This window comes from Vicugna pacos, chromosome 27 (genome assembly GCF_048564905.1).
Source record: "Vicugna pacos chromosome 27, VicPac4, whole genome shotgun sequence".
NCBI lineage: Eukaryota > Metazoa > Chordata > Mammalia > Artiodactyla > Camelidae > Vicugna > Vicugna pacos.
In genome coordinates this window covers 23,792,418-23,817,166 of record NC_133013.1, presented here as the reverse complement: position 1 = coordinate 23,817,166, position 24,749 = coordinate 23,792,418, and the positions used below count along the sequence as shown (strand labels likewise).

The window sequence follows — 24,749 nt, the reverse complement described above, 5'->3', positions numbered from 1 at the left end:
AATGAGAAAGTTGCTTTTTTCAAGGAGAAACAAAAGAATGAGCTTTTTGATGCTTGACCTTTCATTATAACATTTAAAATTGAAATGATTAAGTTCTAACTTTCCCTGTGGGTCCAAATTCCTTCCTCCTTTTTCTTCCCTTTCCTTCTTCTCTTTTCTTTTTCTTTCTTTGTTTCTTTGTTTCTTCCTTCCTTCCTTCCTTCCTTTCTCTTCTTTCTCCTTTCATGATTGCTGCCAATTTCTTGTTACTTTTCAGACAGTCAGTACATATTTATTGAGAACCTGCTGCATGCTTGATACTTCACCATGTGGTGAAAGGGATACAAATATGTACAAGACATGGAATCTGCCATAAAGGAGCTTGCAATTCATTTGGGGGTGGTGAGTGTCACATATATTAAACGTTAACCAATAACATAAGGTCAAGAACAACCTAAGGCTGAAACTGGACTAGGAATATGGTGAAATGTTTGTATTGTGGCAAAACAGCAAAGGCCGCACATAGATCATTGGAATACAATTGAGAGGTGTGGAGATCAGAACAGTTGCACATTGCTGATGGGAATATACAATGGTATAGCCACTTTGGAAAATAGCTTGGCACTTCCTTAAATGGTTAAACAGAGGAACCAATTCTAATCCTAGGCAGATACCCAAAAGAAATGAAAACAATACCCAGACAAAAACTTGTACACAAATGTTTATAGCAGCATTATTCATAAGAACCCAAACATGGAAACAACCAGAATGTCCATTAATTGATGAATGGATAAATGAAATGTGATATATCTATACAGTAGAATATTATTCTGCCATTAGAAGGAATAAAGAACTGATACATACTACCTCATGGATGATCCTTGAAACAATTACACAAGCGAGTCACAAAAGGCCATAGATTATAGAATTCCATTTATATGAAATTTCCATAATAGGCAAATCCATAGACATAAAGTAGATTAGTCATTTCTTAGGGCTGGGGGGATGGAGTGAAAGGGGTTTGAAGGCTAAAGCATATGAGGTTTCTTTTGGAGGTGATGAAAATATTCTAAAATTGACTGTGATAATGGTTGCACAACTCTGTGAATATGCTAAAAATAATATATTTACATACATTAAACAGGTGAATTGTATGGTCCATCAATTATATCTCAATCAAGCTGTTGTTAAAATCAAAACAAACAAACAAAATGAGCAAATGCCAGAAAGATGAGGAAGAAGGAGAAAGAAGGGCAGGGCAGGCCAGGCAGTCTGAAAAGGCTTCAAAGCAAATTAGCTCATCTGTCCATCTGTTTATTCATTTGTTCATTCACCAAGTATGTATTGAGTCCTGACATGTGCCAGATATTGTTCTGATTGCAAAGGTTACAACAGGAAAGAGAACAAAGTCCTTGTTCTGAAAAATAAAACATAGTTAGAAGATGGAGAAAATGAACAAGGAGCTACTTGGTGGTGGTGAGAAAAAGTGTCTCCCAGGAGGCAGTATTTGAGCTGAGACCTGAGTGGAGAGTGGGCACAATCCATTAAGAAGGTCTGGAGAAAACCTTTCCAAACAGACAGAACTTCAAGTGTGAAATTCTCAAGGCAGGAGGATGCTCATGTGTTTGCAGAGGAGTAGAGAGACAGAGACTTGAAGAGGGAGGAGAGAGGAGACCCTATGCAGGGATCAGATCAAGGAAGGATTTGTAGTCGTGGCAAGAGCTTTAGAGTTTTCCCCCAGCACGATGGAAGGGCTTTTGAACAGGGGTGGTGTAATGTGATCTGCGTTTCAGGAGGATCACTCATTGTTCTGAGTATGATCCTTAAAGGCAAGAACAGAGGCTCAGACTGGTTAGGAGGCTACTGCTATAACCCCAGTGAGAGATGATGGAGGCTTGGACTAGAGTGGAAACAGAAGGCTAGAGCCAACAGGATTTGCTGATAGATTGAAAGTAGGATGTGATTCAGCATTCAGACTGAAGTGTTTCAGTTTATGTTTGCATCAACATCCTGGTTGTAGACTGTATAAGCAGAGGGCTCAGTCTGGTGACCTGCTGTATGTGTATGTATATGTGTATGTGTATTTGTATGTGTTTTAATCAGCTTTACTGAGGTGAAATTTACATATAACATAACATGCCAATTTTAAATGTACAGCTTGTTGAGTTTTGATAAACGTATACAGTCACAGTCATTTGTATTTGTATACCACAATTATGATACCGAACACTTTCATCTCTCTAGAAAGTTCCCTCGTGCCCATTTGCCATCAACCTCCTCCCTCTATCCCAGCTCCTGGAAGCCACTGATCTGCTTTTCGTCCCTTTAATGTTGCCTTTTACGGACTCATGTAAATGGAATCATATGTCTTTTGTGCCTGGCTTCTGTCACTTAGCATAATGCTTTTGATATTCATCCATGTTGTTGTGTATATCAGTACTATGTGCCTTTTTATTGTTTTAAAGTGGAATACAGTATATCATCCTTAGCTTGGGCTGCCAACCACGGACTTGGGGGCTTGAAAAACAGAAATAAATTTTTCCACAGTCCTGGATATCTGAGACCAGGGTGCCAGCCTGGTAGGGATGTGGTAAGGACGTTCTTCCTGGCTTTCAGACAGATGCCTTCTCTCTTTGTCCTCAGAGGAGGGAGAGGAGAGGAGTGCAGTAATCCCATCATGGGGGCACCCCCTCAAGACCTCCTCTAACCTTATTAGTTCCCAAAGGCCCCATCTTTAAATACTATCAAATTGGCGCTTAGGGCTTCAACATGAATTAAGGGGGAACACAATTCAGTCCATGGTGCAATGGGATGCAATAGAGCACAGTTTGGTAATTCATTCTCCAGCTAATAGGCATTTGGGTAATTTCCAGTTTAGGGCTATCTATGATAATAAGCTATTATAACATTTGAGTACAATTTCAATCTAGGCCCTGAGCTAAAAAAAAATTGCAGTAAAAACTTATTACTGCTAAACTGTCAAACTACTGTGTGGTAGAACAAGTTGGAATATTCAGATTCTATTTCTGACCCCAAAATCATAGAACCGATAATAGTCCATGAGAGTGAATGAGTTTCACGCTTGACACTGTGAGACAATGACAAATGATAGATTCAAAATATTTTCAGTGAAATATCTGCTGACAAACAATACAGTAAATAACTAGAGGCTTTACACACCTTACATTTTCACAAGCTTTTAAATTTGTCTAATTAAGCCTTTCTCTGCTCCACACATGTTTTTGCCACCATCAGCTGTAATACATCTTAGCAGATTCCACTTCAGGTTGTGCTGAATTGGTATTTTCTCAACTTCTTTGGAAATATTCTGTTCGTTCAGACTATTCACAGAGGCCAGTTCTACAGTCATTTCAAACTTAGCATTGACTCCTTGATTAAATGAGACTGAGCATTATCAGTAACATCAGTTAACTCATCAAAAGCCAAGGAAAACTTGAAGTAATTTACTTTGATTTTTAATTGATTATTGATGTTGCTTCTCATGTCCTCATTTTTTCTACCCCCAAATCTAATTGTAGTAAACAAGTTAATTTTCTCATGACATATTTTGTCAGTTGCTGCAGTCAAGCCTAATTCAATTAACTCGCCATCAATAAATGGCTTTCCTTGTTTGGCTAACAAATGAGCCACTCAGAAACTTACTTTGGTTGCAGCTTTGTTTTCATTCTTTACATTGGTGAAGAAATTCTGATGTAATGAGATATTCAGTTTTAAATATCTCAGATAGATGATACATTACACTTTAAATATTCTAATTTTTCTGATGGTTGGTCTATGAGTTGAGAATACTGTGGTGGGTGTTTAGTCTGTTAGTGTTGATAAACACTGTATTCTTTTATCATGACAATAGTGTCATTGCATAGTAAACACAGCACTTTACCATCTAATTCAGTAGCAGAATAATCCACATTTCATTGGATTCTTGATCAGGCCTGCATATCTGCCCAGCTTCCCCTTCTGCTCCATTCTGCATCTGTGTCATCCTTTACACAGGTGCGGATGCTAAGGGCATGCCCTAATAGTCATCAGGTACTTTAAACTTGTCTCAGAGACTGCTTCCAATAGAAACAGGAGTGTAGGGGTGATCTGAGAAAGCAGGTGATGAGATGGGGTTTTGGAGTTGACTTACTCTTTGCAAGACCAGCACTGAGGACACCCTGACCACTGAGGAGATGAAACACACATAGCCCTTACTGTAAAGTGGTGGTCCAGTTGTTAAAACGTTCACTGGTCATAAATTGGGATGCTTTGCTTGTGGAAGGGAATGTGCTAGGCATTGGATAAATATAGCAGAAATAATAACTACAGGACCTTGGCATTGGGTGGCGATTGCTAAATTCCACTGATGCCCTAGGGAAAAATACTAAAAATTAGGAGGGATTGATAGGCAATTTAAAACCATGTGTAAAAATCAGAGGGCTTCCTTGGCAGCATACAGTGAAAGAACTTCTAAGGAGCTAAAGGATCACCATCATTTTCCCATTCAATTCATCAGTATTGTACCTGCAGAAACTAGACTAAACCTGGAGAATGACAGTGGACTACCACAAACTTGCCCGAGTAGTAGCCCTGTTGCAGCCACCGCACCAGTTCGGGTACCTTTGCTAGAGCAAATTACCACAGCCCCAGGTACATTTAATGTGGACACTGATTTGATGAATAAGTTACTTTTTGTCCCTATGAGGAAAGAAGATCAGAAACAGTATGCATTCACTTGAAACAACAGTATAGATTTATAGTTTTGCCCTAGAGTTATGTTCGCTCTCATCTTCTGTCGTAGTATAGCCTGAAGAGATCAGGACCACGTGAACATCCTACAGAACACCCCACTGATCTGTTCCACCAGTGACATCACACTAATTTAGCCAGATGGGCAAAAAGTGGCCAGCATATTAGAGGCCTTGGTCTGACACATGTACTCCGGAGGGTGGGAGATGAATTCTGTAAGGATGCAGGGATCAGTAAGATGTTTAGGGGTCCAGAGTCAGGGGAATGCTGCATAACCCATCAAAAGAAAAAGAAATGATTGCACCTCCCACCATGAAGAAGGAAGCATCATGCCTGGCAGTCCTCTTCAAGTTCTCGACACAGTGTTTTTCACACTGGGATTAGTGCTCTGGTCCATAAACCAAGTAACACAAAAGGCTGCCAGCTTTATTGGAGCTCAGGACAGAAAAAGATTATACAGCAGATGCAGGCAGTAGTCCAAGCAGTCCTGCGATTTGGCCGTTTATGCTTCCAGAGCTGGCATCCGTGTTATCAGTGGTAGAAAGACATGCTGTATGGAGTTTATGGCAGGCTCCATGGGGAGTCACAACATAGGCCCCTGGGGTGTTGGAGCAAGGCCATGCCACCTACAGCAGAGATTTACGTGCCTTCTGAAATAAAAGCTTGTGTAACCACACCAAATAACCGCATGTCAGAAACTACCCGTCATAAGCTGGGTTCTATCAAACCCACTAAGTCACAGTGTCAGCTAGGTAGCAACAGTCTGTCCTAGGATGGAAGTGGTACAACTGGGACTGAGCACTAGTAGGACCAGAGTGCATGAGCAAGTTGCTCGAGCAGGCAGCCCAGGCCCCACATTATATCAGCACCTGTCCTCCGTTCACACTTCAGCTGCATGTAGGGTCCCTTACAACCAGCTGACAAGAGAAGGAAAAATCTTGCATGTGGTTTGTGGAGACCTGGCTCACCACGTGGGTTCAAACTGAAAAAGGATGGTGGTGGTATTACAGCCTCACTTGGGGGTGGCCTTGAAAAACGGTGGTGAAGGAAATTTTTCTTAATGGGCCGAGCTTCAGGAGGTGCACCTGGCCAGCCACTTTGTGTGTCCAGAGGGTTAGAAAATATATGAACTCAGGGTCAGTGGTGAAGGACCTGCATGGCTAGTAGGGGCCCAAAAGAAGAAAGATTGGAGGATTTGGGACAAAGAGATCTGGGACAGAGACACAAGATGGATAGCTGTGTGGGAGTTGGCACAAAGTATGAAGATCTTGTATCTCACATTAACACCCAGAAGGCATCTACCATGGAAGAGGCACAAAATAACCAAGTCTTCTTGGCCAGTTGACCTCAACTAGCTTTTGTCATCAGCCACCCAGTGCTGGCACTAAGGGTACAAGAATAAAGAAGCCATGGTGACAGAGAAACAGGCTAGGATGAGCCTAGTAGCATGGGCTCCCACTTAACGAAGGCTGACCTAGCTTCTGCTGCTACTGAATCAGCCCCCAATATGGTACCATTTTTCCAGGACACCAACTGGCCACATGGTGACATGTTGACTACACTGAACCCTTTCCACCCTGGAAGAGCCATGATTCATTCCAGGAATTAACACATCGTCTGGGTACTGTGTACCTTTCCTGCCCCCCAGACTTTAGCCAGCACTGCTTTCTGAGGGCTTAGTGAGTATTTGATTCACCAGCACAAGATCCTACGTAACATCGTATCAGAGCATGGACCCAACTTATTGTAGCAGAGACGTAGGAATGAGTCCATGATCACAGGATCCACTGAGCCAATCACACACGGTAACATCCAGAAGCCGCTGGCCTGAAAGGGCACCAGAGTGGCCTCCTGAAGGCCCACTTGAAGCTGCAGCTTGGAGGCAATACTCCATGAGGATGGGGTTCATCTTCCAGAATGCCATGTGCATCTTGAATCAAAGGCCTTATATGGGGCTGTGTCCCTAACAGGTAGATGGATTCAGGAATCAAGGGATGGAAGCGGGAGGGACCTATTTTACAATTACTCTCAGTGAGCACTTGGGGAACTTGGGCCTCCAGACCTCACAACTCTGGGCTCTGCATGGTTAGAGGTCTTTGACCTCCAAAGGAAGAATCTTCCACTAGAGGACACAGCAAGAGCCTTACTGAAATATTAGCCACAGATACCCCCTGGGCATTTTGGCTACCTTGTATGCAGGTGCCAGCAGGCAAGAAGAGGAGTCATCATCCTGGACAAGAGCAATCCACTTGGGTGATTCTCAGTACTCCCCTGCCCAGTTGTGACAATAAATGGACAAGTAAAGCAACCCCAGACCCCTGGCCTAAGATGGGCGTGGTGGTCGGGGCTCAGAGCATCAGGTAAACCACTGAGTCCAGAGAAGGTGCCAGCTGAGGGTGAGGAGACCGTAGAATGGATGACAGGGAAGGAGACAAGTGCCAAGTGTGGCCCCTCAGAGGGGTACAGAAGCTGGGGCTTTACTTCATTCCAATAACCCTCCCCTTTTAAGTTTCCACCAGGAATCCTAGAGGATCTACTCCTGAAACTGGCCTGTGGAGAGGAAAGTGAGGTGTTTTTACAAGAAGACTGGACTAAGTCTTCAGGGGTTGACTGTGGCAACACCTCCCTCCCTCCCCGTACCCTTCTCTTCCTTCCTTTTCTCTTTGGACAAACATTTCCACAAACACTCACTAAACATGAACCAGATAATAAAAACCATAGGTCTTCACCAAGGCTGCTCATAACTAAGTGGCAAACACCCAGATATCTATACGGGAAATCCTCGAAGACAAATGTTTTAGCGCACACATTTTGGTGGTGGTTGTCAGGCGTGTAAATACAGGACTCGCCACCACTCCCCTACAGAGTCCCTAAGGGCTGTCCCACGTGCACTCCTGAGCAGGTCTGGTCAGTTATCACAGACCTGGGCAGTTTTCCGCCTCTTCTGCTCTGGCTCTGCTCTGCCAGGAACTGCCTCGTTACGTGGGCATCAGGCCTCTGCTGGCACAGCTGCTGCTGACTCACTGGAGCCCGGGCGTGCCACAGTTGCCCCGTGGCCGGGGGGTGGGGAAGCGTGTCTCCCTTTGGTGTTTGCTTTGTCATGGGTGGTGAGGCAGGGAACGAGGTAAATTTGTGTACCAATTTTTTTTAACCTGGCTTTTAGTAAAATATCCCTTTTGATTTTTACCTAGAGTACCCTTCCCTCTTCTTTTCACTTCTATAGGACTGAGAGTCCAATGGGGGACGGGGTTGGGAGGCAAAGGCCGAGATAAACAGGATACTAACCAGCCCCTCCCACGTGCAGGCTCACTGAGGGGGTCCACAGCCCCAGCCCGCCAGGTGGACGTAGACATGTTAAGCTGATGTAACTCATGTTCAAGTTCCGGTCACAGAAGCAGGAGCATGAGGAAGAGAAAAGGGTTCATTCATCCTGGAGGACTGGGGAAGACCTTAAAGAAGAGTCACTTCGGCTGAGTGTCAAAGGTAGAGTAGAGGCCTGCCAGGCGGGGAAGAGGCAGGAGCAAACTGAGCACTTCAGGGTTTGCTGTCTCAAAGTTCTTGCTCTGGGGAATTTATATTTCCATGCAGGGAGATTAGCAAGAAACAGGTCAACAAAAACATGTATCCTGTTAGGCGGTGATAAATGCCAAGAAGGAAAATCAAAAAGACACTGGAGAGTGCAGAGGAAGGGGGGCTGCTTTATGTAGGGTAGCCAAAGTTGGCCTTCCTCAAAGTGTGGCTTTTGAACGGAGACCTGAATTGAAGTGAGGAAAAGAGCCACATGGGTCCCCAGGGAAGAGCACTTCAGGCAGAGGGAAGGACTGAAAGGCAAAGGCCAGAGGTGGGAGCCGCTTGGTGTGTTCAAAGAGCAGCAAGCTCTGTGGGGCATAGTGACAGGGAGATAGAGGTGGAAGGAGGCTTTGAGAGGAGGACAGCTTTAGTCTGCTGTTTGGAGAAGCGACTTCAGAAGGCACAGGCATAAATGAAAGACCAGTCAGGAGGTTCCTGCCATGATCCAGGTGAGAAAGGACAGGGGCCTGAGGGAAGGTTGTAGTGGTGGAGGAATGGAGCTGTGTTGGATTCTGGACATCTTTGCAGGTAGAGCCAATGGGATTTGTTGGTAGACTCCACAAGGTTAGAAAGGTAGGTTGTTACTAAATTGGGAACTGAGACAATTTCTAAATGTATCACTCCCCTGATTAAAGTCCAGATTCTTTAGCAAGTAATTTATTTGTTGATTCATCCAACAAATGCTGATTGAATGCCTACTGTGTGTCAGGCACCATGCAATGTGTGAAGACACATTAACAACAACAAAAAAGTAGGACAGACTCTACCTTAACAAGACAGTCAGATGAGTAAGACAGACAAGTAACCAGGCCATTATAATCCAATTGCTGCTGTAGGGAAGTACAGGTGGAAATAGGGGCTCGTGGAAAAGATATTTAATTCATTGACACCAGAGTGTGAGTGGGATTGCCCAGGGGTAGGTATAGTGGGGAGAGAAGAGGGCTAGGGTGGGGTGCCATGTTACACCCTCATTCAAGAAAGACCTTTCCACTCTGCTGTTCCAGCTGCATCTCCAGCCATTCCACCTCCTCCTACAGGCAGCACGCTGAATCCTGCCCCTTGTCCTTGGACCTTCCCATTATGTTTCTTCCCTGTTTGTGCACAGGAGGTTCCTTCTTCTAGAACCCAGCTCAAATATCACCTATTTGGGGAATCCCTTCTCCCATAATAATAGTTACATGCTTATTTGGATGTTTCCTCCAGAGTCTGGTGAGGTAACATTTTATGCATCCTTTTGTTATACTCCCCTGACCTGGAAAATGTGTTTAGCACATGACAGGTGAAGCACTGCTATCTGTGAATAAACAGGCAGAAGACTATTGGAGAGGGTAGACTTCATGCAGAGGGCGGGGGAGCCAGCACAGTGCCGTCTTCAGCTCAGTGGGAAAGTTCATTCCAACAGCATTGCACACTGGGGGCGGGGGAGGAGGGCTGGCAGGCGTTCTGAGCTGCTGTGGCCGGCAGCCTACCCGCTTTGCCCGGGTTTTTCCTTAGCCTGGCTTCACCCGAGGCTTCCTAGGGCACAGCCTCATCTTTGTCCCTCTCTCCAGTTTAACCCCTAACTTTCCGCGGTTCCCATTGGCTGTGAGACCGTCCAATGAGCAGGCAGGAACGGTGAGCTTGCTTTCCTCGCCCGGGGCGTCCGCCCTCGTTCCCGCGTCTCGCGAGCGTTGCGGTGACTGGCGGAGGCGGTGCAGCTGGGTCTGCTCGCGACTACGGTGAGGCGAGGGGTGCTGAGAGGCGGACGGGTGCGGAGACCATGTTCCGAGCGGTGGCTTGTGGGCAGCTCCGGCGGGCGGTGAGTCCGAGCGGGGAGGACTGAGCCTGGTGACGGTCTAGCCTCAACCTGCCGTCCCTGTGAAGGGCTTGGCGAAGCTCGCCGGCTCCCCCAGACCTGGCCGGCCCTCGCGCAGGGAGGCCCAGCCGGGCCGGGGGCTCGGGCTGCAAGTTCTGGGGCCTCCCCTAATCTCCTTCCGGGTCGCCAGCTCGGGGCCGAGGCCGGAGCGTTGAACCTGCACTCGTGCTGCCCCTCCTCCTCCCCGCCCTCTTCCCAGCCTCTCACCCGGCACTGCCAGGCTGTCAAGTTGTCCACCTTCGGCGGGGAGCGAGCTGCCGCGTCCCCGGGGAATCTTTACCCGAGGGAGGAAAATGTCGCCTCTGTGATGCCCTCTTGGAAAAAGTTTAAAACCTGAATTCAGTTTGGAAGCTGACATTTCTGGAAGAATTAAACATTTTCCCTTGGCGCTTTGTGGCCCACTCACTGTCTAGTGCTGGGGGCGAAGGGTATACGCTTTTATGGAAACTTGCTCTGCTCTCTGGCGGATGGGGCAGTGCTGAGGTTAGGTGATTGCTCAGGTGTAGTCTACCATCCAATTTGACAGCTTTAGGCAATTTTGAAAGGCAGGCGTCTTTTTTTATTACTGCAAGCTGACCTGCTTTTAAACCAGCAGCTTGGTTAAATAGCTTGGAATCTATTGGTAATACTAAGTTTTTGGTGCTTTCGTTAGTTACAAATCATGAGTTTAGCACATTTCTTTCTTTCGTGAGAAAGGCTGATAGAAAATATGATTTTTGTCCTAATGCTGTGGGACAGTAAGTGTTTGGAGATTGACCAATTACAAGTCAAGTAACAGTTTATATTGTGTATTCTGTGGATTTTCTAATTAGGTTAAATGACAAACAAGATTGCTAAACTAAGGGTCAGAAACTTTCCTGACCCTTTGTACTTTTTCTATAGTTTTCTTTTTTGTATGCATGCTTTCCTTTCCACCACTGGGATTTTCTCCCTGAGATATAGTTGGTACTCTTCCTAGATGTCTGTAGGTCCTTTTTCTCTGTATTCCTTGTTCCATTAAAAAAAAACCCTTACCCCAGCACCAGCCCACTCCCCACCCCTCCCTCTACACACAGACGAAGTTCAAACCCACATCCTTCAGGTCAGCATTTAGTCTTTCTGTCAGAAGTTTTCCTCAGAGGATCCAGACATTAAAAACTTAAAGTCATGGATTTGAGAAAATTCTAGGTATCAGAGCCAAAGTCATAAGTATCTGGTAATTGGAAGGTGATTTTGTAGACGGGTTAGAAGTCTGGCGTAAGTGAAATAGTTGTGGAGGGGGAGTTTAGGACTCAGTTAGTTTGTAGAGCTAACAGAAAAAAAATGGAATGATTAGCTTAAGTAATTATAAACAGTTTGCCAGTGTATGTTGACAGTATTTCCAAATCTTTATTGTGGTTTGCCATGGACTTTGACCTTGACTTATTTTCAGAATTTGAAGTCATGCTAAGTAGAGTAGTCCCTCTGGGGTCATTAAGAACATTTGAGAGATTTGATTTTCAGGGGTATAAGAAAATGGTGGGAACACTTCTAAAGTGGATACATAAAGATACATACATATTCAACTTTACAATTTTTGAAATTTCTGACTTACAGGAAAGTTGCAAGAATAGTACAAAGAATTCTCAAAACCCTTTACCGAGTTTCACCAGCTGTTACCAGTTTGGCACATTTGCTTTATCTCGCTTCATATATACAGATTATTATTTTTCTGAGCCATTTGAGAATATGTTGCAGACATGACCTTTACTCCTAAATAATTCAGTGTATTTTCTGTGAACAAGGAGGTTCACCTTTCATAACCACTGTATAATTGGCAAAATTAGCAAGCTTAACGGAAAATATTATTATCTAATCTTCAGACATTCAAATATTAGCTATTGTCAGTCATTTGTAGCAATATTTCTTATTCTAGTCTGGGGTAGCCCAGGAACATGCCTTGCATTTAGTTCTCACGTCTTGTCAGTCTTTGTTAGAAAAGCTCCTCAGCCTTTGGCTTTGATGGCTTTGACATTTTTGGAGAATACAGACCTTTTTTGTTGACTGTCTCTTGATTTAGGTTTGTCTCATGTTTTCTTTGATTAGTTTCAGGTTCTGTATTTTTGGCAGGAGTATCACAGAAGTTGTATTATGTTCTCAGTACATCATGTTAGGCTCATAATGTTTGTTTATCCCATTGTTGGTAATGTTAATTACTTGGCTAAAGTGTTCACCAGATTTGTCCACTATCAGATCACTATTCCTCCCTCTGTGGTTTTTAACTGATTTGTGGGGAGATACATCAAAACTATGTAACCCTTCTGTTTCTTACCAGACTTTCACCCAGTAGTCTTACCTGTTGATGATTCTTGACTGAGAAAGGATTACTGAAATGTAAAATGGTGGTTTTTCTGTCATCCCTTCTACATTTATTAGCATTCTAAGGGAGAAGAGTTCCTTCTTTTTGTGTTGTTGTTGTATTTATTTATGGACTCATGAATCCTTACTTTATTTTTTATAATCCATTACTATTAAATTTTTTGATGCTCAAATTGTCCCAGATTCCTAAAGTGTGAGTCCCTTCAGTCTCGCTTCTGTTTACTGATATTTATGATACTGTAAATTCAAAATGGCTTATCTGAATCCCTACTCTTGAAATTAAAAAAAAAATTGTTCTGTAGCTAACTAGTAGCTAGTAAATGTACGAATATACTTCTAAAAAACCATATTTTTAATAACACATTAATCTATTAAAATATTAAAAAGACTAAACTATTAAAGGTGAATATAGCTAATATAAATATAGCTGACACTTCTAAACTGTACACTTTAAAAATGGTTAAAATGGTAAATTTTATATTTTTTTATTGCAACTAGTGAACAAAAAAAAGAAATACCTTAAACTGCTAGAATTTGTTAAATGTCTTGCATTTGGTGTCTACATTCCATTTCCATTGTGACTGATTTGTGCCCTTGAGCAAAATCCTTCATCTTTGCCGAGGAGGGCTTCTCAATGTCATCAGATAATGAAGGTGGTATTTTCCGTCTACGTCTACAGTAAAGAGCTGGAGAGCACACTGGGGGGAAATAGGTAGGCATGTATAATTAGTTAACATTCTTGTAGGGATATTAAGCATTAGTATTATTTTATTCATTTGCATTTGAAATTGATTTGTTGACTAATAAGATACCAAAGAAACATTTTACCTGGCTAGAGAAGCAATACTTTTCAAGGTTATTTGAGTTTTCCTATTACTGTATTCATTACTAGGCAGGAAGGCGTATCTATCATGATTCAGAAACTATGAAACTGATATGAAGGAACATGACATTTTTCAGAGTCCATGATCTAGTACTGATGAATGAGATTGAACTCTGTAATTCACATGCAAATTTTAATTTCTTTTGAAAGAAGAAAGAGAGCCAATTTTGATGTGATGCTAAAAGATTTATTGCATAAGGTGAGTTTCGTAAAATCATGCTGCCTGCCAATGTATCTGCTTAAGGGTCTTGCCTGTTTTTAAAGTGAAGTAAATTGACTGTGTCTTTAATATTATAATCAATGTTATATGACATTTCTAGTCATGATTAAAAGCTACCATATTTTATTACTAAAGAGGTTAAAGTAAGTTATTTAGTTTAAGTTCAGAAATGTAATATACATTTTATTATTACAAAATGTATGTTAAAATAGGGATGGGTGACTTTATATATTATTTATCTTTTTCAGTAGAAGTTGGAAAGATTTTATAGTTTATTCCTGCTTTTTAATTTTTGAGGTAAGCATAAAGACCCTCTCCCCACCCCCATACCATTAACCCCACTTAGTTTTCAAAGGTGATGGGAGGTAGATTAAACTTATTCTTACTACCTAAAGGTTCTGAGTGGGTTTGGAAGGGTAAAGTATGGAGTTAGAGTCCAACTTTTTCCCTCTTCTAATGCCTATGGTAGTTTACTATATGAACACAGTTAAAATCACAGCAGGAACTCCTGAGCAGTATATCTACTTTGTTGTTCCTAAAAAGACTGAAAAGCAATGTGAAAGCTGTTAAGGTTGAAGAAGAAAAGGACCAAAATGTGTTCATTGGACTTAGCTATCACCGGTTGTTGGTGACTTTGAAGAGACTGGATCCAGTGTTGCAGTGGAAGTGAAGCCAGTTTGCTATGAGGAAAGGAGAAAGAGAGGTGAGGCAGTAGAATTTGTGTGTAAGGACGTTGTTTTCAAGAAGTTTGGCCCTAAAAGGTTGGAGAGAGGATGATAATCCCTTTAAACCCTGCCCTCAAGAAGTCTGCTGTCTCACAAAGACCAGTCAGTTTAGTAAGGATATGTGGCTGATAACATGAAAGAAAACTTCATATTTTACTATTTGAGACTAAGTTTAAAATTGAGCAGAGAGTACAGAGCATTCCCATATTATCCCACCCTCCTTCACTCCCTCCCTGTCAGCATCCTGCACCAGAGTGGTACATTTGTTACAACTGATGAACTTACATTGACACATCATTATCACCCAAAATCCATAGCTTACATTAGGGTTCACTCTTGGTGTTATACATTGTATGTGTTTTGACAAGTATACAGTGACATGTATCCACCACTGTAGTATTATACAGAATAATTTCATGGCCCTACAGTCCTCTGTGCCCTGTACTTTCCTTGCCAGCCCCTCGCAACTACTGTGTTTTTGCTGCTTCCTTAGCTTTGCCTTTTCAGCATGTCTTATAGGTGAATCCATACAATTATGTAGCGTTTTCAGACTGTCTTCTTTCATTTAGTAATATGCATTTATGGTTCTTTCATGCCTTTTCCTGGCCTGATAGGTATTTTTTCTTCTTAAGCACTCAATAATATTTCATTTGCTGGATGTACCACAGTTTATCCATTCACCTACTCAAGGACATTTTGATTGCTACTAACTTTTGGCAATTATGAATAAAGCTTCCGTTGATATCCATGTGCAGGTTTTTTTGTGGATGTAAATTTTCAGGTCATTTGAGTAAGTAGCAAGGAGTGTGACTGCTGAGTTGTGTGGCATGAGTATAGTTAGTTTTGTGAGAAAGTGCCAACCTGTCTTTGAAAGTGGCTGTACCATTTTTAATTTACACCAGAGTTCCTGTTATTTCACATCCTCACCAACATTTGGTGTTATCAGTGTTTTGGATTTTCACTGTTTTAATAGGTGTGTAGTGGTATCTCATTCTTGTTTAAACTTGCAGCTCCCTAATGATATATGATGTTGAGCATCTTTACTTGTGCTTATTTACCATCTGCGTATTTTCTTCAGTGAGGTGTCTTTTCAGATATTTTGCCCATATTTAAATCTGTTTGTTTGTTATTACTGAGTTTTAAGCGTTCTTTGTGTACCTTAGATAACAGTCCTTTATCAGATATGTCTTTTGCAAATATTTTCTCCCAGTCTGTGGCTTGTCTTCTCATCCTTTTGATGAAGAGGTTTTTAGAAGGAATGTTCAACTCATTTATTGGACTTCTACTCTGTGCTAGACACTGAAGTAGAGGCTGGGTTTGTAATCATAAGAAAATCAGACATAACCTCTGTACTGACAATCAAGTAGGGAAGACAAGATAATCAGGTGAGTATAGTCAAGTACTGTACTGAGGTTAGTGTACTGTGTCAGGGCTGGCAAAGTCAGCCAGTTTGTGGAGATCCAGGAAAGCTTTTATGCTAACATTTATTGAGCATTTATTATGTCCTAGGAGCTAGCCCAAGAGCTTTACATTTACTAATTCAATCCTCGCAACAACTCTTGAGATTATTGTTACGGTTGTCATCATCCCCATGTTATGATCTGGGAACTGAGGGACAGAGAAGTAATGGTGGAGGTGGGATTTAAACACAGGCAGGGTGGCCCCAGGCCTGTATTTCCTTAACACTGCTCTGTAGTAAAGTTTCTTGGAGGGATTGGCATTTACACAGAAAACATAAGGGTGATTAACTGGAAGCTAATCAAATCACAGGGGAAGAGGTCCTCTATGCAGAGGGAACAATGTGTGGGAAAGCTGGAGATCAGAGAGAGGAGGGCAAGGTCAAGTATCTGAAAATAAGATATAAATAACACATGGGATAAATGGCTAGGGAGGTAGATTAAGCCATAGAATAAAATGCCTGGTAAACCAACCTAAGGAGTCGTTTACCATATCCTGAGGAGGCAGGAAGCAATTGATATGTTTTAAGCAGGAGAATAATACATTGAGAGCGCCGAATCCTAACCACTAGACCACCAGGGAGCGTCGAGAATAATACATTGAGTTTATATCATTGAAAGATCACTGGGAGAAATGGATTGGAGGAGAGCAAAGTTGGACTGGGAGTCAGTTGGAGAGAGATAATGGCCTGTACTAGGTAGTGGAATTGATGATGGAGAGAAGTGAATAGATTTAGGAGATACTGTATTTTGAAGGAAGAATTGTTATGACTTTAGTGGTTGAATGGTTGTGAGAGTTGAGGGAAAAAAAAAACCAGATATAACTCCCAGATCATGGTTTGGGCAGTTTGTTGGAGAGTGATGCATCCTCTAAAGAGCTCCAGAGAAGCCTTGTGGGAGGGGGCTAGGGGACCAGGGGATAGATGAGTTAAGATTTGAATTTGCTGAGTTGGTGAGTGGCTGATGAGACAAATTGAGCCATCAGATATGTAATTAGTGTAAGCTAATTACAGGCCTAGCACTTAGGAGAGAGATTTGATACCTCTGTATCTATATCTATGTTATTCTTACATAGATGGTAAGTCATAAATTAATCCATGAAAGTAATAATGGACTAGTCAACAATTTCAGACATTGCTGAAAGAACAAGTAAGGTAAAGCCTGAAGAGTATTTGTTGGTAATTTTGGTGAGGTTTGAAGCCAGGATACAAGTACAGTAGCTGAGGCGTGAATGGAAGATGAGGAATTAGAGAGCTGGAGTAGAAGGTGGGGTAATGGATTTTTAATTTTGGGATTCATTAAAATTGGGAGAGCCTCAAACATGTTTAAAAGTTGACGGGAAGGAGCCCAGGAAAAGGGAGAAGTGGGAGAGGTTAACGAGAGAAGATGCAGAAGTCTTTGGCTTGATTTGAGAGGGTGGAGTCTGGAGTCCAGATGAAGGGATCAGATCCAGGAGGAAGGACCTGCAGCAGCTTCCGTTGTGATAGGGCAGGGGCGGGAATCTCTACGTTGGAGGTCAGGAAGGGGAAGTCGGTCTCTCCTGATGGCTTCAGTTTTCATTGGGAGGTAAGAAGTGAGGCTTTTTTAGAGTAGGGAGCAGACCTTTGGCAGTTTGAAAAACAGCAGAAGGGAATCTTTGAAATAGTTGCTGTGGAGAGTGAGAGAGAAGCCAACAAGAATGTCATAGTAACATTGCTAGGCAGTTTTGAGGGCTCAGGTAAGGTTGATGACCAAGAATTATGGTGGCACCACTCTGCATTAAGTAATTTAAATTTAAGTAGCAGTGTTTTGAAGAGATTGAGATTCCTTCTGAACAGCTACCTTATTATTTTAGTAATTATCTTTAAATGTTGAAGCTTTGGCTCTTTTTTTTCTCCATTAGAAAGAGGACCCTAAAGTATACAGATGCAATGGGTCAAAAGATAATAAAATGACTTTCATTTCAAAACCTTTTCAGGTACTTTTTGAATCTTTAGTGATATTCTATACCACTTCTATTTAAAATAGGATTTTAGAGATATAGAATTTTTAGGGCTAGAAAAGAGGCCTTTGATGTCCATCTTACTGTTTCTTTTTGACCAGTGCTATTTTCTTTTTCCAAAAAACCAAGAGAATATTTGCTAAATGAAATCTTACAGGAATGACCCACATATAGAACAGCTAAAAATGATGGTGCGTTGATGTGAACTGGTAATTAAAACCCCAAATCTGGAGTTTGACTACCTGGACTTTAACCTGGCTCTGTCTCTTAGCTGTATAGCCACTGAGCTCCAGTTTCCTCATCTTTAAAGTTAGGGTGATAATAGTACCTCCATCATAGAGGCTTTCTGAGTTTTAGGCAAGACTTTATATCTATCTTAGTACAGTGCTCTGTAAATGTTAGTTTGGTTAATTCGGTTAAAGCAAAGCTCGGGGCCATTCCGGCAGCCCTGCCTGCCTGATTCTCACTTTTCGTCTATGTGGTGGCTTCTTGAGGTGCCCCCGGGAGACCTTTAGTCTTCTATGATGTTTAGTTTGGAAGCTGTTGATCTAGTTTGTTGAAGATGAAGAAACTGAGGTGTGGATTGAGGAATAACATTTTAAAGGTCACAGACCAATTTCTTCTGCTCTGGGCTGCACACAGCTATTACTGCTGAGTTAAGCTACATAACCATGTTTAGTAGCTGCAGCTTCTCTTTAGGTGGTATCTGAGAAATAGAAGGTAGAACATTGAAGTAGAAGAAAGCTTAGTATTAAAAAAAGTATAAAGGAGTCAATTGATAAAGTAGTATGGAGTGCCCTTATGTATATAGTGCTTAGTAAAGATTGATCAGATAGACTGAGTAGTTCTTACATATATTCTTTTGTTGTTGTTTACTCTTATAAATCTAATTTTTAATAGTCTTTTAAAAAGAATATGCATTGTCCCCTTGAAAGTTCTAAAAAGCTTGACGATTCCTTAGGAAACCACCTAATTTATCTTATGATAGAACTATAATTTACAGCAAATGTGGGCCTTCTGCCACCAAATCTTGGATTTATTCTTTAAATAGTGATGAAAAGCTCATAATTTTTATGGTAAATGATGTGGGAAGCATAATCAAAAATATGGTGTCTGATATATATTGGTAATGAATAGTTTTGTTACTGGCAATTCTTGTGAAATGTGATTTAAATCATAAATTATGCCATTGGGTCCTAATTACAAAATTCTTTACAAGATATTGTGCTCTTCTGATTAAAAAAGAAGTACCATATAATTCTACAGATGTGTATTGGAAAAAACACTGTACTAGACTGTGGGGATACAGAAATGAACAGGCATGATATTTGACTGCTAAGAACTTTCAGTTCATCCCAGGAATTGTGAATTGTTGTGAATTGTTTTGTGGAGAACAGTTTGTATCAATCAGCATTAAAAGCCTTGAAAGTGTGCCTACCTCTTGATCTAACACTCCTGCTTCTAGAAATTTGTCATAAGAAGAGAATCTTAAGATGTCCATAAAGATTTCTAACCTCAACTGTAAAGACTCATCTCCCATGAGAAGGAAGTTTTATTTTTATTGTAAAGAAGGAAAAGTTATACAAGCAGCTGCTTGATTTGGCAAAAACAGAAGTCTCATTTTCTTTCCTTTCCTTGCTCCCTTTGAGTAAACAAAAAGGGAGGAAAAAGACAAGAAATGTCATCCACTGGTACGCAGTGCAGGTGATTCCTTCCTCTGGCCTGTTCTGCAGTGCTGTCCTCTTCCTCTTTCTGTCCTCATTGTTGTGGTTCTGGAAGCATTTCTACTCCTGAAGGCTTGCCCTGGAGTCTCTGGCCCCCAGCTCTGGGATTGGACTCATCAAGAGTAGAGGGGGTTTAGAGGGCTGAGGAGAAGGAAGGGGTTGCAGTGGGAGAGGTAGGAAGCTTAGGGGAAGAAGGGCTTCTATTTTGTTGAAGGGTGCATAGGATCCGGCCTAGTCATTAATGGAAGCAGAGAGGCCAGAGTAACCTGGCCAAGTTTCAATCAGAAAGGTCTTCCTAGACTAAAAGGAACTCTTGTCTGTTGAGGATGAGTGCAGAGATTTAGCTATGAGGATGATCTCTGCATTGTTTATAATAATAAAAAAATTACTAATAACCCAAATGATTTTGGATACTAGTTGAACTAGTATATTAGTAATAAATAGGTGAAGAATATAGCAGTTGACGTTGACGATGTAGTAAACATAAACATGTGAATTTTGTCAATTTAGTTGTGTAACCAGCATTATACCCAGTGCCTGGCTTCCCTTCATTCTTACCCTCCTTATAAATTTCCAGCTCTGCGTATGTATTAAACTATGCTTTTGTCATTCCAATTCTAGATCTGAAGATGATTGCTGAATTCAAAGCCACCCTGTGCCATTTGATCATCAGTGCTTCTTTTTCTCGTTTCTCACTGCCATTTTCCACAAGGATAGTTAAAAAATTTTCTCCTTTCCTCATGCCTGTGGTGCGCTTCCTTATCCTTTCACGTGGCAGGAACACCTAAACTTCCTTTCTTCCTCGTGATTCTCTACTTCATTGATCTGCAGCCTCCAACATTTTGCACCTCTTCATTAATCGAAAAACTATTTTGCCTTACAATTGTATGTGAACAAGTATTATTTCCCTTGAAAACTTTTTTCCTCCCCCTGGTTTCTCAAGTTTCTTAGTGGTTCTTTTTTTGTTTTTTTTTAATTGAAAACTTTTGTCCCTTGAAAACTTTGAGTGCAGGGACCATTCTTGTTCATCTTTGTGTTCCCAGTGTTTGAATTTATTTCAAATAATCATGAACTATTGGTGGTCTCTTGATGGTCCACAGTAGCTATGGATGGAAGGTGGTTGATTCCAAGATACTGTCCAAAAGCTGTGGTTTTTTTTTTAATTTGGAAGCATATTTAAAGAATTGAAACCTTAGCAAAATTGCTGTGTAGTGTTGTATTTTAAAGACAGATTTATGTTATCAGTTATTTTGGCGTTGAACTAATTTTACCTGGAGCAAGAGAACTTTAGTAATTGATTTCATACCCATTATTTCTAGATATACTATGCTCTTTAGCAGGATTGCTGTAAATGAATGTAATTGGTAGTAGTTTGATTCCCAGTTTGATAGTTAATGTGCTCTGTCTAAGGATTTAAAATTTAGATACTCTTAGTAGTTTCTAGTTGAATATAGAGTAATGAGAAAGTTGCTTGGAAATAATAAAAATTTTCTCTAACAGTAGAAATAATTTGCATTTTCGGTGTTTATTAAGTAAGACTATTAGTAATAGAGTGATAGACACATAGCCCAATTTTTGCTGTTGAGCAAGAATTTTGTAAATACATTTATAGAACTGAATATTGCATACAGTTTTCTTTAACGCAAACATGCTTAACAATTAGAACAAAAAAGATTGTATTTCAACATTCATTTCCTATTTTTTCTTTTTAGGCCTCATTGCTGCGATTTCAGAGTACCCTGGTAATAGCTGAGCATGCAAATGATACCCTAGCACCCATTACATTAAATACCATCACTGCAGCTAAACGTCTTGGAGGTGAAGTGTCCTGCTTAGTAGCTGGAACCAAATGTGACAAGGTGAGAAATTCTTAAGGTCAACCATAGCAAATATAATCTCCATCAAGAGACAGGGAAAGATGGCGACAGAGAATTATGCTGAGGACTGTAACCCAAACTGGGCTCTAATCCTCATTAAATGGTCAATGTCACAGCTGTTACTACGTGTGAAAAAGGAACTAAAAGGTTTGCTCACTAAGCATTTTATCTTTTGAAATGAGGTAGAATGCTTGATTTAGTTCCACTGGCACCATCATGTGCCATCAGGTACCAAGTAGAGTGATAATATTTGAGTCCCCTTAGAGGTTAATAGCAGATTCCTTTTTTGTATTGATGAATATACTTGCTAATTGCTTTTAATTCCTGAAAGTGGTAAATTTGGAAAAAGTATCATGGGTGTTAATTTTTAATTGGTTTAAGAATTCAAATGTAAGTACTATGCTTTCCAAACATACCTGATACTAAAAGATGTTCTTTGTTTTGTTTTTTTGACATAAGACAATGACAGCTTTGTAAACTGACCCCCTGGAAAGGAGTTATAATGTGGTTTGCAGAGCCTGTACCTCTGGGCTGTAGTGTAGTTGAAATCGTGCTTCAATTAAGCTTACCCAGCTTGAGTCACCAGTTCCTTCTCATACCATATAGGAGTTGTCAAGTGTGTAATGGGGGCTTGGACCTCAGGGGAAGAAATCTAGAAGAGCGCATTTCTTTTGAGGATTTTATTTTTTATTAAGTGATACTGATACAGAGCATGTGACATAATGCAAGTTCAGTGTGTTAGTGCTGCTTCTGTCCAATTTCTTACTTCAAATTGGTATCTTAAAAGAATGTATTCTACCAAGTTTGGGGTCATGTGGATTTCTTTACCTAAATCCTGCCAACAACTATTAAACCATATATAATTGATGTTAACCACAATGTACGATGATATGGCTAAGCTGTCTTTTTGGTTGCCCTGCTTTCAGATATACAAGTTCTGGATTTATTTGTTTTGCTGTGATTTTAAATAATGATTCTGATATGACTTGAAAAATATTTGATGCTATTTTACTTGCACTATTTTGAGAAAAATAAAAACAAATCATCTTTTCTTCAGTTACAGTCTTACTATCATGTCTCTTTCTAATCTTAAAAACAGCCAGTACCAGACTCTGTTAACAGCCTAGGCAGGTTCAGAAGAGGTGCTTTTGCACTGCATTCTTTCTTCAGTGAATATTGTTGCAACCTCACCGTCTGTTGAGCTGGGGCGGGAGGCACAGCCTTTTATGCCTGCTCATCAGTGAATCAGCATGGAGTACACAAGACAGAAGACATATGATTGCTATGTTTCTGCTAAAGCAGAAGCCAGTCATGCTGTAATTAGAGAGATTTAAAAGAAGGAGTTCTAAGTGCCTTCTGTATACAGAAAATCTGAGTGGTCGAAAAGCTTTCCCAGAACTTCATCCTGATTCCAAACAGGAAAAATGAGGAATTAAAATAGAAAATATTTTGCTTCATTATAGATAAATATATGTACATGAGCAGGAGCTCAGTGATTGAAAATGGACTGTTATGTAAGATTTTCTCCTCTACAGCTACACCACCCCGAACACTTCTATCTCATCTGATCTTGGAAGCTAAGCAGGGTCGGGCCTGGTTAATACTTGGATGGGAGAACTGGGAATACTGGATGCTGTAGGCTTTAAAAAAAAAAAAAAGATTTTCTCTATTGCTCAGATTCACTGATTTTAGTATCAGCAGAAATTATTGTTGTCAAATAAAGTGCGTTGGCCTGTATTGCCAGTGTGGTTAAGTCCTGTTCTTTATCTCTAGGAATCCCAGGCTGAAAGGTATTGGCTGTGTTGTTATTGTGAGAGAGAACCTAACCACTGCCTCATTTACACCATTTCTAAAATGATGAACTTGATGTTTATAGTGAGGGAAGGGTAAAGAGCTCAATTTACAACTAAATTTAAATAGACAGTTGTGTTGATTTTGGTTTATTCAGTATTTTTCTTTTTCAAGGTAGGAATTTTTTTTTCTTTTATTTTTATTTTTATTTTTTTACATTTTTTATTGATTCATAATCATTTTACAGTGTTGTGTCAAATTCCAGTGTTCAGCACAATTTTTCACTCATTCATGGACATATACACACTCATTGTCACATTTTTTTCTCTGTGATTTATCATAACATTTTGTGTATAAGGAATTTTTGTTTAAGGTCAATTGGTAGTAAGATCAATTGACTTAAGATTTTCCTTGTTAAATACTTTTTTTTTTATTCCTAAGTAGCCCTTTTTCTAATAAGAACAGTTTTTATAGTTGGCCACTAAGATTTTATGCTCTGTTGATATTTGTAATGGTGCCTCTATTTGTATCCTTCTGTTAGATGGATAATTAGAAACTCTTATATTTATAGGTGGCACAAGATCTCAGCAAAGTAGCAGGTGTAGCAAAAGTCCTGGTGGCTCAGCATGATGCATACAAAGGCCTTCTTCCAGGTGGGCTTTTCCAGTGGAAAAAAATGTAATGTCTAAATTATGCTTGAATATACGAATATGAAAATATTATGAAATGTGTTTGTCAAATGTGTTTAATTCTCAGAGGAACTGACACCATTGATTTTGGCAACTCAGAAGCAGTTCAATTACACACACATCTGCGCTGGAGCATCTGCCTTTGGAAAGGTGAGAAGATTGAGAATGTGGAATCTGATGTCACTTCTTGGAAGAGGTAGATTTCATTGTGCTGGGAATGTACAGTAGACTTAGTTTAGGGAGCTAAATCTTGGTTTTCTGATTAATGTGGTAGTTTTGCTAAAATTTATTCTTTCTGGATTTTGTTATAATTTCTGTTAAGATGCTATCTCCCAGCTTTCAACTTTTGTCATAGAGATGACTCTGTTCTTTTAAGACTTGGTCATAATTTATTAGAATGTCACTTGCATATTTTCAGATTTTGTCATGTAGAAAACTCTATTTAAGCTATTTTAAAAATTATTTTTCTTTAGAAGCTATGTTGAACTGTCTTGTACAAATGTCATTTGTATTAGTAACCCATCATAAGGGATGGTTTATCTGAGTGGCTGATGGGTATTTGAAAGGCCAAATTTTATCTGCTTAGGGGATTTGGGAGGGGTTGTGTGATGGCTGAAGATGTCCTTAGGGTAAAGAAAGCTGTAATCTGATCATGTGCATTCTGATATGTCTGAAGAAAGAATGTGCTATCAGATGGGTAGTGGTCTGCATGAAATGTAAAGGGTAAGTAAGGAATGTAGGAGGAGCCCAGGAGAAGGAATTTGTCAGTGGGCTTTACTTGCTATCTCTCTGGCCTTGGGTATTATCCTAGTTCCCTTGTCTTTATCCCATTCTTAATAAGCTGCCATTTGTGGTTTTTATTTTTGCCTTTCAAGATGATAAATTAAGTTGTACACAAATACATTTTTATTA

At 40.6% G+C, this 24,749-nt stretch overlaps 1 protein-coding gene across 1 annotated transcript in view; it reads left to right on the top strand.

The window, feature by feature from the left end:
- The first annotated feature begins 10,042 nt into the window (after nucleotides 1-10,042).
- Nucleotides 10,043-24,749, top strand: part of ETFA (electron transfer flavoprotein subunit alpha) — a 62,167-nt gene continuing 47,460 nt past the window's right edge. The window contains exons 1-4 of the mRNA XM_015243143.3: nucleotides 10,043-10,096; nucleotides 21,193-21,339; nucleotides 23,720-23,801; nucleotides 23,905-23,987. Of these exons, the coding sequence (XP_015098629.1) occupies nucleotides 10,058-10,096; nucleotides 21,193-21,339; nucleotides 23,720-23,801; nucleotides 23,905-23,987 (351 nt within the window). The 5' untranslated portion in view covers nucleotides 10,043-10,057. The remainder of the gene's footprint in view (nucleotides 10,097-21,192; nucleotides 21,340-23,719; nucleotides 23,802-23,904; nucleotides 23,988-24,749) is intronic.